The sequence below is a fragment of the Drosophila montana genome, unplaced genomic scaffold, assembly GCF_035044405.1.
Source record: "Drosophila montana isolate Dmon_TW-CO22-7 unplaced genomic scaffold, ASM3504440v1 contig_2592_1, whole genome shotgun sequence".
NCBI classification, from domain to species: domain Eukaryota; kingdom Metazoa; phylum Arthropoda; class Insecta; order Diptera; family Drosophilidae; genus Drosophila; species Drosophila montana.
The window spans coordinates 303,980-318,199 of record NW_026997456.1 but is presented as its reverse complement, the minus strand read 5'-3'; the positions used below and the strand labels follow the sequence as shown (position 1 = coordinate 318,199).

Sequence of the window (14,220 nt, the reverse complement as noted above, 5' to 3'; positions counted from 1 at the left end):
TTGCACTAATAAAATAAAAACAAAGCCGGCGCAATCATCACTCGATTGCGAATTTGAAATTAAAAGATTTCGTGGCCAAATATCGATAACAATCCCTGTTGCAACACTGCGCATGACGCGCATGCAACCATGCGTACTTTAGTACGTTAAACGACTACTAGGTGTCGCTTGCGGCATTAGGAAATGAAAGACGCGCTGTGATTGGCTGACTGTACGCTATTCGGGCTACTAGTGCAGAAGTAAAATGTAAGGTAAAAGTCACTCCAACAGTTTGCTTAAAAACAGTTAAATAATATTTAAAAAATATTACAACGCGTTCGCTATGTGATGCCAAGTGCAATGGGTAAATGACATTAAATAGTAATATCAATTGTGTTAATCACACACTATTGTGGCTGTCTGTAAAAAAATTTTCGGTTTTATAAATGGCGGACAATGTGCGTTGGCTTTAGCTCCATACACACACACACACACCTATTCAAATACGCATACGCAGACACGAAGAATTGTGAGTGTCGAGTACCCAGCACTGCATTAAGCATTGAGAATGTATAATTTGCCAAACCTGGATCAGGGCAAAGCATCCTTAACTGTGTGATTTGAATGGATACATATGTGTATGTGTGTGTGTGTGTATGTGCGTGTGATTTTGGCGCCATACATGCAATTAGCAACTTTTTCAATATGTGATTTGTAAACAAAATGGCATTTCTTAAAGATTTTGTGAATTTTATCGATTTTTTCCGCACATGTACATACATACACATATGCGCCAATACAACCGTATGCGCAAATGAACGCGAGCGAGTGCTAGTTACAGTTGCTGTTACAGTTGCCTGCAAATTGTTTTTGTTCTAACAATCTTTATTTTGTTTTAGATAATGTGCGTTTTTTCAAGAAGAACTAAAAGAAAATAATTCGTATTTGAGGTACCACAGTACGTTCACACGCTTACACCTTCACACACGCACGTACGATAGTTTTAAGCAGAAAGTGGGTGGCTAAGGCATTAAGCATAACGACGCAAAGGCTGATCAGAATATAATGAGTGGTCGCGGTAGCCGGAAACGTGGTCGCCCGCCAAAGACGCCAAATGAACGCTCATCGGGGCGTTTCAACTATCAGATGCTCAAGAAGCCGAAATATCTCAGTGAAGGAAAATCACAGCCTAGTACTCCATCAGCATCACGTTGCATCTCCCCACAAAGCGATGAGTGCAGTCGCGGGAGTCACAACAATCGTAGTGGTCGCGGCAGCGGCGCGAAACGTGGACGGGGACGTAAATCAAATGTCCACGCTAACACCAGCGCTAACAATTATTCTGGCAGAAAAGGTAAATATTATTAGTTAATACCAAAAAATCAACCAAAGCAAAGTGTTCAAGCTCTAAGAGTCTAACTAAGAACTACATTGGGAACATTTTAATTAAAGTAGGAGCAAGCTTTTCCTGAATACTTACGTATACATTTTACTATCTGGGCCTTATTACAGACTCAGCAGCCTTAAAAAAATTTGTCAAAGTCTTGAAATAAAGCAAATTGGTAAAATTCTACTCCGATTGACAAGTAAAGTAATGTGCTATTGTCCTTGATTTTTAAAGTAAATTCTACAAATTGTAATTAATTGCAACGCTGTTAGTCGAAAGAAAATACCCAAAGGAAAGAAAATCGCAAAAGGAGCGACAAAAGTCTTGTATACATTTTAGATTTTTTCAATCGAAGATTTACCAACTCTGGCTTAAAGCCAAGAATAGTAATAGAAAGAAGAGGGGTGTAAAATGACAGGCATTAGCTCTGGTCGTTTAAAAGGTAAATGTTGAACACATAGGCAGAGGTATACACAAATCCCATACAAATGTATATTTAATTGTTTTCCCTCTGAATTGTGACAGGTTTCGAGTCGGAGTATCATTATGGCTCAGATTTCGGGGATTCGGATGAGGAAAAGACGGATAATGAAGATGATATGTTACTTACGCCGAGCGACGACGAGAGTTTAGATGCAGCCAATGAGAGTGAGTCCGAGTTTTCAGTCTGCAGCTTTACACAAAACGGGATTGGCCGACTATCGCGTCCACCCAGCCCGGAGCCGATTTGGCTGCAAGAGGGTCGAGAATATGCGGCTCTCGAATTGCCCGATTCGTCCGAAGATTTATTTATAGACAATGCGCATGTTTTGCGCGCGTTAAGTATTTATGAAGTATTGAGACGCTTCCGTCACCTGGTGCGACTCTCGCCCTTTCGCTTTGAGGACTTTTGTGCGGCTCTAGTCTGCGAGGAGCAGAGTGCACTACTCACGGATGTTCACATTATGCTTCTGAAGGCGATTTTACGTGAGGAGGATGTACAGGGCACACACTTTGGGCCACTTGATCAAAAGGACACTGTTAATATCAGTTTATACCTAATAGATGCAATCACATGGCCAGAGGTGTTGCGCAGCTATGTGGAAAGTGACAGAGAATTCGATCGAAATGTTTATAAAATACTCAGCACAGGCGAATATCCCTATACTGGCGTGGAGCATCGTTTGGTGGTGTTGCAGTTTTTAAGCGATCAGTTTCTTACTGCAAACTCAGTGCGCGACGTGATGGTGCAGGAAGGTCCCATTCACTATGATGATCATTGTCGCGTCTGTCATCGCCTCGGGGATTTGTTGTGTTGTGAAACATGCCCTGCAGTCTATCACTTGGAGTGTGTAGATCCACCCATGAACGATGTACCGACTGAGGACTGGCAGTGTGGTCTGTGTCGATCACATAAGGTTACGGGCGTTATGGATTGTATCCTGGCGCAGGAGAAACAAGGCGTCCTTATACGCCACGATACTCTCGGCGTAGATCGACATGGCCGCAAGTACTGGTTTATTGCGCGGCGTATATTTGTTGAAGATCAAATGGACGCCACTTGTTGGTACTATAGCACAACAGCAAAATTTGAATTGCTCCTAAAACGTTTAGATGCTGCAGAGTTGGAGACTCGGCTTTTTTCCCAGTTAACCGACCGTCAGGAAGAAATAGAACGGCAAATGAAACTAACAGAGTCGCTCACCAATGAGCACAAACATAACAAGCGCACCTTATTAGATCTAGAGCAAGAGGCTACACAAGAACTTCTCGAAAATAAACCGGCCGATACTCTAGCTGAAGAAAGTGACGACCAGGCAGCTGAAACCGTAAAGAAAGCTGAAGAGAACAAAATGGTAACACGTCAAAAGACAAATCAATTAAATAGTGGCACACTCTATTTTAAGCTGGGTATGGAACAGGGCTTTAAGAATTATGTAAACCAGTATGCCACTAATCCCATAGCGCTAAACAAGCCACAACGGAATGAGGAACGCGATAAACGACGTCACCTATCCCACAAATTTTCCCTGACTACTGCCTCCGATTTCAAGTGGATTGGCATTACAATGGGGACATGCGATAATATTATAACAACCCTGCGGCAGACCCTGCTCAATTTTGAATCGAATATTGCGGCGTCTTTTATGAATACCAATTGGTTGAGCAACAAAAAAATATGGAATACTGCTGTAATGAATGCCAAACGGGCCACTGATTTTGCTGCTGTTATGTTGTTGTTTCAAGCATCCCTTAAAAGCGTAGTCTTTGCAAATGTGTGGCACGAACAGCTTGGGCACATGCACTTGCAGCGTATCACAAGCGCCGAGCGCGAAGAACGCAAGAAACAAGAAAAACGTGAAAAGCGCGAACGCGACGACGAAGAAGAGCGCAATCGTCTTGCATTCAATTACATAAAATATTCTCTGGGCTTGAAGCACCAGGTATGGAAGCAAAAGGGCGAAGAGTATCGGGTGCATGGCCAATGGGGTTGGCTCTGGCTATCTAGCAGTCGACGGTGCGGAGTTCGTGTCCGACGGACCCGTGCCCAGCCGCTGTCACACAATCGCATCTATGTGCACTACACGTTGGGCGAAGAGCAGAATGTTAACGAGGTAATCCTAGTTGATCCTCGAACTCATCGCTTTATACAGCAATGTAAGTCAGTCCACGAGGCGGGTCAGGTGTGCCATTATTTGCCCGAGCAATACACGCACGTCAATGTAGTTCGAGACGTTGGTGAGCGAGTTAATGGGATCATTGATGTAAGCAAAGCTTTAAATGAACCCGGTCGCGTCTATTATCCAAAGGTGGCGCGCAAATGTCGTTTGGATGATTTGTTGGAGAGACGCACCAAATTGGCAGAGGTTGAGCAAAAAATTGCAATCAAATCGGATAGTGATGGAGATGTGAAGCCGCTCTTAATACCATCAACTACTGGGACTGGCACTAGCAAGCAAACGTATCTGGAGAAGCGTTTAATGCGCCTCACTGAAGCCGCAGGCAAAAGTATTGCATGCAACGTTAACTTAGATCTCGTCAACTCCCTGGCCAAGCAAATACAAACAGTGCGTCTGCAATTCAGTCAACTGAACCGCTACGCTAAAACCTTCCGCTGCTACACAAAGGAATGCAATACCAACTCAAACGCCGTTTCACAAATAACCCAAAACACTTGCTACTCGCCTCTTTGTCTGCAAAAGGCGCGTGCAAAAAAGGAGCTGCTGTTGCTACTACGTAAGGCACACACCGCGGGAAATGGCTCAAAGGAGACGGTGGCAGCAATTTTGGGTGCAGTAAAAAAGCCGTCCATACTTGAACAGAAATTGACAGAGGGCAAGAAGGAGTCTGCTCAGCTGGCAATTGATGAGTCTGAGGATCACAAATTAGCTGAAGCGGAGGCGCCTCTCGACTTGCTGCAAGACTGGGAGCAGGCGCGTGCGCATGCTATAACCTTTAGTAATCATCTGATTACGGATTGTTTGCAGAGCGAACCCGAGGATGCGAATAAAGTAACAGTTAAGGTGGAAGAGCAAAATTCTGCGAGTAACTTAAATCCCGATTCAAACACACAGGACTCGGACAAAATGGACTACATCGAGAATATGGACGTGTGCAGCAATGTGGAAATTGAGAGCACAGAAGATTCATTAGCTGTGGCAGCGAGCGTTGCGAGCTCAACGGCAAATATCGATGAAATAGATATGTTCCCCGGCTTGCGTCGGAGACGCACACTAAAACCTAAGAAGGCATATATTGGCACTAAAGATGTTTTAGATCAAACTTTGGATAAAGATATACCTCTCAACAAGCAAAATCGTCGCTTTCCCATCACTCAGCGTCCGGTAAAGCGTGAGGATGTCACTAAATACGAACGGGAGTATTTCGCAAATGGCAATGAGCGTGTGTACTCCGCAACTTCAACACGGGGACGTGTCTATCTCTTGCGTGATGAGTCCAAATTGTATGAGCAAGCAGTAAAAGCTGATGATAAAGTAACAGTCGTTAAGAAGTCATCGTATGCGCGCTATCCGCTCATCTCAAACTTCCTAACTCATAAACAAAAGAGAAGCCTTTTGATTTTACCACGTTTCGAGCTGCTTAAGCTATCCCGTCTGGGCGGTAAAGCACCGGCAAGTGGCTTTCACCATGCCGCCAAAAATAACTCAATTTGGCAGTATCAGTGCTCTAGGCCACTGTTCCGTACATGCTGGTCATATCGTACATCTAATGCGACAACTTTGTCGTGCATAGCATTGCAGTTAAGAATATTGTGGTCTTGTCTACGATGGGATGATATGATTGCCAAACCGCCATCCACTGATGGCAAACATCAGGTTACAACGGAGAATGAGATTGTCACATTGGAATTGCTAAAGCTGCGTCACGCCGGTCGATATGGTGAGAAGACGAGCTACCTCCGACGCAAGGTTGTTATACCATTAGAGATGCCAAAGACAATTAGGGGTAAGAACTGTTATTTAACTTTTAGTACAAATAATTTATTTTTTTAATAATCGACTCTCTCAGAGGTAACATCAATACGATCGGGTCTGCGAAAAAGAAAACGTGCCGAATCACCACAGCCAACAGAGCCACAAATAAGCGAGGAATGGGTAGATGAGGATAAGCTGGAATTATGGGAAATTAAGTTTATTGGTGAGAAGCAAGAGAAGGCACGCCTTGCTACGGTTACTCGTTCGGTGACATCGCGGCAACTTGAATCGAATAACGGCTCCGGCCCTAATGCGTCTTCTGTTGGAAGTCCAGGAGGTGGACGAGTTCTATTGGCGCCGAAACCGGGGGAAGACGTCAAGGATAAGATGGAACAACAGTTGAAACTTCAACGAGCGGCACATCAACAACGCAAAGTGATTGGCGTAAACGAAGTTATTCGATCATCAACACCCGGTAAATTATTGAAATTATAGTTTTTTAAAATGTATCTATAATTAGTTTTTACAGTTAAAGGACAAGTAATTGGTAGTAGACGTGTGATAGTAAAAAATCCGGATGGTACGACGCGCATTATACAGCAAGCTGGAACGCAATTGGCGCGAAGTTCAACATCAACTTCATTAACAACAAGCCCCGCCCCGTCTACAAATGCAACATCAACGACACCCGCTTCCACGCCACATAAAGTACAAATTATACGTGGGCCCGATGGCAAAGTAAGCGTCCGTGGACTAAATCCAGGTCAGCAATTGGTACAAATGCCGGACGGCAAACTACATGTTTTAACGACAACAACATCAAATGCAGTAACATCAAGTGAGCCCTACAAACAATTTGCATTTATTTATTGTGGTTTATTTTAACCTATTTATTTTTGTAATTCAGGTGTCAAAGGAAAACTGCCAATTAAAACAATTACAACGCCTGCAGCATCACACGCAGTGGCAACAACGACGACTGCAGTAAATTCATCATCTCCAGTGATTAAACAAATTGCAATGAAACATGTTAACATAGCTAAATCACCGGGTGCGCAATCCCTCGCATCGTCCCAACGCGTTACGCTACCTTTGGCACAAGTTAAAAACAAACTTTTACTTGCGCAGCAGCAACAGCAACAAGCAGGTCAGACAAGCACAGCTTCGCCTACCGTTCAAAAACTAGTGCCGAAAGTAGTAACCGCCGCCGCACCGAATCAGCAAGTTTTTGTACAGCCCGGCTCAAAGTTGTTGGTCACACAAGGATCGCAAGGCCAAAAGGTGATCATTTCTGCATCGCCAAGTCAACAACAACAGCAACAAGGCGCTGCAACGGTCCAACAACAGCAAATTGTTCAGACACAAACAATTCAACAACAACACATCCAACAGCAGGCACCACAGCAACAGCAACAAATTGTGGTGAATCAACAGATGGGCAGCCAGCCTACACAAAAAGTGATACAGCAAATTGTCAACACGAGCAACGTACAACAACAAATTGTTGTTGGCGGGCAGCGAATTATATTAAGTCCAGGTCAAACGATCGTTACTCAACGGAGTGTACCGCAAAGTCAAGCCCTACAAATGGTACAACAGCAAATACAAACACAGCAACAACAGCAGCAGCAGCAGCAACAGCAGCAGCAGCACATCGTTCAACCCCAGCAACAATATGTGGTACAAACCAATCAACCAGTTCAATCGACGGCCACAACGCAAACAAAGTTGGTTAAGCAGTTGGTGGTGCAGCAGCAGCAGCAGCAGCAGCAGCAGCAACAACAAACAATGGAAGAGAAACCCCAGAGCAGTACCACAGAGAGCAATGAGACAACCACACAGCAAGTGTTAGTGCCGAATTCAACGTTAGCTCAGCAGCTGGCGCAAGGCAAGCTGCAAGTGGCGACTATTAATGGACAGCAAGTGATTGTCAAGCCGTTGGGTAACAATCAAGCGCAAATTGTGGCACATATTAAGCATCAGGGCGATGGCAATGCCCACATTGTGACTAACAATGCAACGCCTGCAGTATCGCAAGCAAGTCCCCAAGCCTCCCCAACTAAACAGCCGCCGCAGCAGCAAAGTGTTGTGCAACAAAGTCCACAACAAGTCGTTATGCAGCAACAGCAAGTGCAACCACAACAACAGCAGCAGCAGCAGCACATTGTGCAGCAAGTGGTCCAGCAGACACCAGCACAACAGCCCCTAAGCGTAGAAGAGAGTCTCCTCCAGAATCAGCCACCTGGCACGGTTATTAAATGTGTCACGGCACAAGTGTTGCAAACAGAGCACGGACCACGTATAGTGTTGCAAGGGCTTGTAGGCAACGACTTTACAGCACAACAACTGCAGCTGGTACAAACGCAGGTGAAGCAGCAGCTAATGAAAGGTGAATTTCTAATAATCATAAGCTCCTTGCAAGCTCTTAATTAATATATTCTTTTTACTCATACTTAGCTCAAGAATCTAATGGCAAGCTAGGCGTTTTAGGCCCCACAAAAATCTATCTAGCCGTGCAACCGGAAACAACGGCACAGTCGTCACAGCCGCCGCCATTAACGCCTGTTCATCAAACGGCGACACATCAACAAGTGAGTAGCTTTTAAATGCAAATCATATAAGGGCAAAAGAGAGCGCGGAACTCTTAAGCACCTAATAGACAGTAGGCAGCGGTTATACCGATCGACCAAACAATCGAAAAATTTCCAAGACACCTGTTATTTTAATTAATTATTTAAAATGTAATTTAAGTTAACATTTACCACAGAACAAAACGCATCTTGCTATGATTTGAAGTAATTTTCGTTTATTTATTAGAAAAGTTTTGTTTGATATCTATCAATTATTTGTTAAACTCTTTTATGGAATACTCTTACAAGTGAAAAAGCAAATTGCATATGATTATGTCTCATACGCTTTGCGCCTTGTGCGTACTATGTACATTCCTTAATGGCATGTACAAGTGTGATTCGAGCGATTTCCAACAAACGTCCAGAAAGATAGAAATGATTTGTTTGGTTAAAAATTGCACAACAAAAGGCTTAATTTTGCAATATAATTATTTGTCAACTAATTCTCCAACATACACACACACAAACGCACATATACACAGACAGACTCATTAAAAATTAGATGCAGTTGGCGAATATTCTATAATGTGCATTTTTGACAATTGATTATGATTAATTATACGTATTTATTTAATTCGTTTCATTAAGTAATTTTATTATGTTTATAAAATTAGTGATGTAAATTTAATTTAATGCCAGTTTAATACCTATCGTTAATATTAAGAAAACGAAAAAACAAGATAGAAGATAGACGAAAAAACATATATATTATTGGTTCAGCACATAGCATTTCAAATGAGTTTTACCTATAACGTATTTAATTTTTTAGCGAGCAATTAAACAGACTGTGACGTAATTTTAGCGACCAGGGCAAAAGTATTAGACAAGACGCTGCACATGCGTATAGAATTTTCTTGCCTAGTTTCATTTGGTTTTAACTCTATCTCTATTGTCTATGTTACTTGTAATGTATGTAAAGCGCTTTTTGCAATAAAAATATGTATGAAATATACAAAATAACGATGACCACAACCCTGTTTCTTTTCATACAATATACTCAAGAGCAGACCATATTAATTATATAGATTTACATATAATAATTCTCACTTCTTATATTGATAGATGCTTCTGAGATACAAAAAAGAACAAATAAATAAATAACATAAACGAATTATAAAAATTAAATACATTTACAATTTTTAAATCGCATAGTGATCGTTAATGTTAAATAATGGGAACAGAAAAATAGAATAAATTATTTCTAGATTATTTTCAAATTATTAAATTTGCTATTTTCAATTTTATTAATACATTAAAAATCTAGATGAACAAATTTGCACATATTAAATTTGAGTATTTTAAACTGTAAAATTTGGAAACAAGTAATTAAAAGACAGAAAACCAAATATTCATTATAAATATGTAAGGAACAAAAAAAATTGCAGCAGAACTGTGTCGCCTAATTGTTTACTCTCGAGGTGTGTTAGTTAAATAACTTTACATTAGTTTTATACACTTTTCCCCACACACTGAAAAATTTACTTCAATTTCTCAAAAAAAAAAAAAAAAAAAAACGCGTGTTTCTATTTCATTTAAACTAATATCTAAGGCTTTGACTTTTTTACGCATATATTCTCCATTTTCAAAGCCCCCCCTGTTTCCCTTTGTTTGATATAAACCATAAGACTATGCACAATGTATTGAAACTGGTGCGTAAATTTTTGTTTCTGAGTTAGTTGGATGATTATTTGCAAATTGGCCTTTGTGTTGACAAAAAGCGCTCGCTTTCTATATATAATGTATATACATACATATACATATTCTGCACATGTATGTATGAAAAGAAATCGTTGTAATCCAATGCTATGCTAAATATATGAAAATCGATTTACATATGTTAAACAAATAACATATATGACTTTAATCAGAAATCAGTTGAATTAGAGTACAAAACAAATAGACCAAACAAAATTTGTTGTTTTTCCATGGCCAAATCTTAATTTGCTTTTAAAAGAAAATCGTAAGAAAAATCAAATGAAAACATGATCAATTAATATATATAAAAAATATTGCTGAAGAGATTAACCCACACACAGAGTTTTAGTTGGCTGACTTATTAAATATTTATAAATCGGAGGCAGTGCTGGTTTTTAATACCACATGGCAAACTAAACGACGAATTACTCCGTTCCAACTAGCCCCCTCCGCCCCGCGTAAGCGCATGTAAGCTAGTTTTTGTATGAAGAAAAACTTCGAAATATAACACAAAGGCTTAACCATATTTGTAATCATCTCATCTAAATCGAAATAAATTTTTACACTTGTAAAACAAAAAACAATCTAAGCGATTACTGAAATACCAGAGTTTCACACACATACACACGCAATCAATCAATCAATCACACAACTCGTTCACAAAATACACAAAAAGACGTTAAAACATTTTTGCCGCAATTTTCATTATAAATATTTTAAAGCAAGCTTTACAAAATCAAAACGTTTTAAAGAACTAACTTTGTACCATTAAAAATTAATTTCGAATACCCTTTAAAATAAAATCCATGCTGCCAATACTTATAAAATCCAATCGTAATAAACGCATTGCCTAAAAATCCGTGTGTCAACAACTACAACTCCAAAAAAAAATCACGTGTTAATCTCTTCGTCAAACAACTACTACAACATCTCAACCACAAACTACAAACCATAACAAAATCGTAAAAGGTTGCCTGGAATAAATACTACAACTGATCTCTGATTAAAGCCAGGTAGGTGATCATCATATCTACCATTTAACATTATTTAAGTAAATATTGTATATACAACTTATTATAGAGATTAACGAATTAATGAATTAATAAATATTATGTGAATAATGTTATTGGTAACTTCCTAAAAAAAAAAAACAACTAGGTTGGTGGCATCTCAATTGTATATGTTGTAAGCTCAAATTATTTAGTACAAGACGGCGATGAATCTAAACCTGATAATAATGATGATGATGATGAAATTATTGTTGTATGCAGTCCGCCTCGTAAAAAGGAAATATCTGTCCCTTTTTCACCACCACTAACAGCAGAAACGATAATCGAAACAACTACGGAGGAGGTGAACCAATATCAAGATAGTGTTTGTACAATTGATGATGCATGCAATAATGCAGTTAGTTTTAAGTCAGAAGAAGAGCGGAATGTGCAATCTCAAGAGCTACCTATAGTTAACGATAAAGCTAATCATGATCATATTCAGAAATTAAATGAATTTGATAGTGCTAAAGCCGTCAATCGATATATATTGCAGACCAACGATAACACCAGCAACATCAATACCGACAACGACGCCACCGCGCCTACAGCTACTAATGAGGAGACTGCCCCAAACGACAGTTGCCCCGCAACAAACAGCACATGTTGTGCCTCCGGCAACAGCAGCAGCGGTATTGACCTCGAGCCCAGTAGCCTTGCCCAAGCTGATAAGCATAATAGCACCACACACAACAACAACTACAACGCCGCATCTGGAACAACTGTGTCGCAGGAAAACTTAGACTATTCCGTAGTAGCAGGAACAGATCTCTGTGCCACATCCTTGGTACAAGGCGTCGAGAATGAGCAAACGGAAAATTTTGTCGTAACTAGCGGCTATATTCAAGAAAGTAGGCAGAATCCTTAATACCCAAATTTCATATCTGTAATAAATCGCTATCTTTTATAATCACAGCTATTACAAATGTACTAAACCAAGGTAATCTGAGTCCCGAGCTTAAAGAGAAATTGGTTAACATGCGCATGAAGCAGGAGCAGCAAAATTCTCAAAACCTGGGCGAATGGACGCCATCAACGAGCAGATCAAATTCCATAGCTGAAGGCGCCAGCACTTCCAACCGCCGACGCACTACGTCACGGCATAATAATACCGATGATGATGAGTGGAAAATTCGAACTCCATCGAAGCGGCATCATGGTGTACCCAGTGTTAACCACAATAGCGCAGTCAAAAATAATCGTAAGCATCTGCCTTTGGAGGATGCAGCAAATATAAGTGAACCAAAGCAAACGCAATTGGAGCGCCATAAAGATTTGCTTAAGAAGAGCATCTTACGCAAACGATCCCTGTTGGAACGCAATTTGCAGAATGAAATCCGCGAGGAAGTAGAGGCTAAAGTAAAGCGACACGTGCGCGCCATGAGCACAACGACACCAGAGAAAACAACTGAAAACGAGTGTACTTCAGTGTTTACTGAACGTCTGGTGGATCAGAATAATGAACACAAGCGGTAAGTGGAAATTTAAATCATTTTGAACGGGACATAACATTTACATTAAATTGCAGCCACTCTAAACCATTGATGGGCCGCAGTCTTGGAACAGAGCCACCTACGCTGCATAACAGACACGCTGTTGGTCGGCCTAAGAAGATGACTAGGAAAAAGGAGAAGTTATATTGTATTTGCCGTAAGCCCTATGATGACACTAAGTAAGTCCACATTTAAACCACTAACGGACTTTACCTAAGCTTACCTTCTTCTTGTAGGTTTTATGTCGGCTGCGACTTGTGCAGCAATTGGTTCCATGGTGACTGTGTCAACATTACCGAAGAGGCGTCCAAAAAGCTAACAGAATTCATTTGTACCGATTGTCAGAAAGCGCGTGAAACTCAACAGCTTTATTGTAGCTGTCGTCAGCCCTACGATGAATCACAATTTTATATTTGCTGTGATAAATGCCAGGACTGGTTCCATGGTCGTTGCGTTGGTATTGTCCAGAGCGAGGCTGAGTACATTGACGAGTATGTCTGCCCAGAATGCCAGCGAAATTCGGACGCAAACACCGCAAATATAAAAAGTCTAACGCAAAATGAAGTTGTTGAACTCAAGAGCTTGATTAAGCAAATACAGGTAGCCAGTCGATTAATATAAAATCCAAATTGGTGCTTTCTTATGTAGCAGAAATACTCTTGTTGCAGTCCCACAAAAGTGCCTGGCCATTTATGGAACCGGTTGATCCGGAAGAGGCGCCGGACTATTACAAAGTGATAAAGGAGCCCATGGGTATATTGGAAATTGCTACAATTTTGCGAAATCGTTTTTAAAAAAGTTGCTTCTATTTTTCACAGATCTCAAGCAGATGGAAACCAAACTCGAATCAAACACCTACACTAAGCTCGCTGAATTCATTGGCGATATGACAAAAATATTTGATAACTGCCGCTATTATAACCCAAAGGAGTCCTCATTCTACAAGTGCGCTGAAGCACTTGAATCGTTCTTTGTACAAAAGATCAAGAGTTTTCGAGAAAATATTGTTGGTCAAGGCAATTGAAATACATATAAGCGAAACATTGATTGTTGGTACAATTGGAAAAAGTTGCACTGGATTAAGCTGGGTTTAACAAAATCATTATTGAAAACAAAAATTATGATTTTCATATAGGTAAAATAAACTAAATTCTTTCACTACAACAAAACATACATACGTAGAGTATAGCCGCTCTGATATACATATTATTGTGTATATACATACATATATATATATATATATATAAGTATATATTATATATAAGTATATATTATATATAAGTATATATTATATATAAGTATATATTATATATAAGTATATATTATATATACATAATTAACTGAAGCTAATATAAGTAGTTGTATTCTTTTATCATATATAATATAATATATATAAAAATGGATTTCGTATTTAATATCGAGCAGATTTAAGTTTAATTTAATGTGAAGAAAATTATTAAGAACAATCTAAGTAGTTTTGCCTATGTACAGCCCAAAATGAGATGTAAATAAACACACACATGCATTTGTTTTGATACATATGTAGGTACAAGTAAAACAAGCTTACTTATA

The 14,220-nt window shown here is 40.0% G+C and overlaps 1 protein-coding gene across 5 annotated transcripts; it reads left to right on the top strand.

Annotated features, from left to right (window-relative positions):
- Positions 1 to 157: 157 nt before the first annotated feature.
- On the top strand, positions 158 to 14,209 carry E(bx) (nucleosome-remodeling factor subunit NURF301 E(bx)). 5 transcript variants are annotated; one of them, XM_064683334.1, is made up of 13 exons: positions 158 to 251; positions 879 to 1,333; positions 1,892 to 5,812; positions 5,876 to 6,256; positions 6,311 to 6,619; positions 6,689 to 8,170; positions 8,239 to 8,372; positions 11,652 to 12,006; positions 12,072 to 12,627; positions 12,684 to 12,827; positions 12,885 to 13,248; positions 13,317 to 13,401; positions 13,467 to 14,209. In XM_064683334.1, the coding sequence occupies exons 2-13, from the start codon at positions 1,045 to 1,047 to the stop codon at positions 13,670 to 13,672; spliced, it is 8,226 nt and encodes a 2,741-aa protein (XP_064539404.1). In that variant the 5' UTR covers positions 158 to 251; positions 879 to 1,044; the 3' UTR covers positions 13,673 to 14,209. The 5 variants fall into 5 exon arrangements, with proteins under 5 accessions (XP_064539404.1, XP_064539403.1, XP_064539406.1 ...); XM_064683333.1 differs by having other exon boundaries at positions 204 to 343; XM_064683336.1 differs by lacking the exons at positions 12,072 to 12,627; positions 12,684 to 12,827; positions 12,885 to 13,248; positions 13,317 to 13,401; positions 13,467 to 14,209 and adding an exon at positions 11,076 to 11,119 and having other exon boundaries at positions 204 to 343; positions 11,652 to 11,863.
- Positions 14,210 to 14,220: the final 11 nt, after the last annotated feature.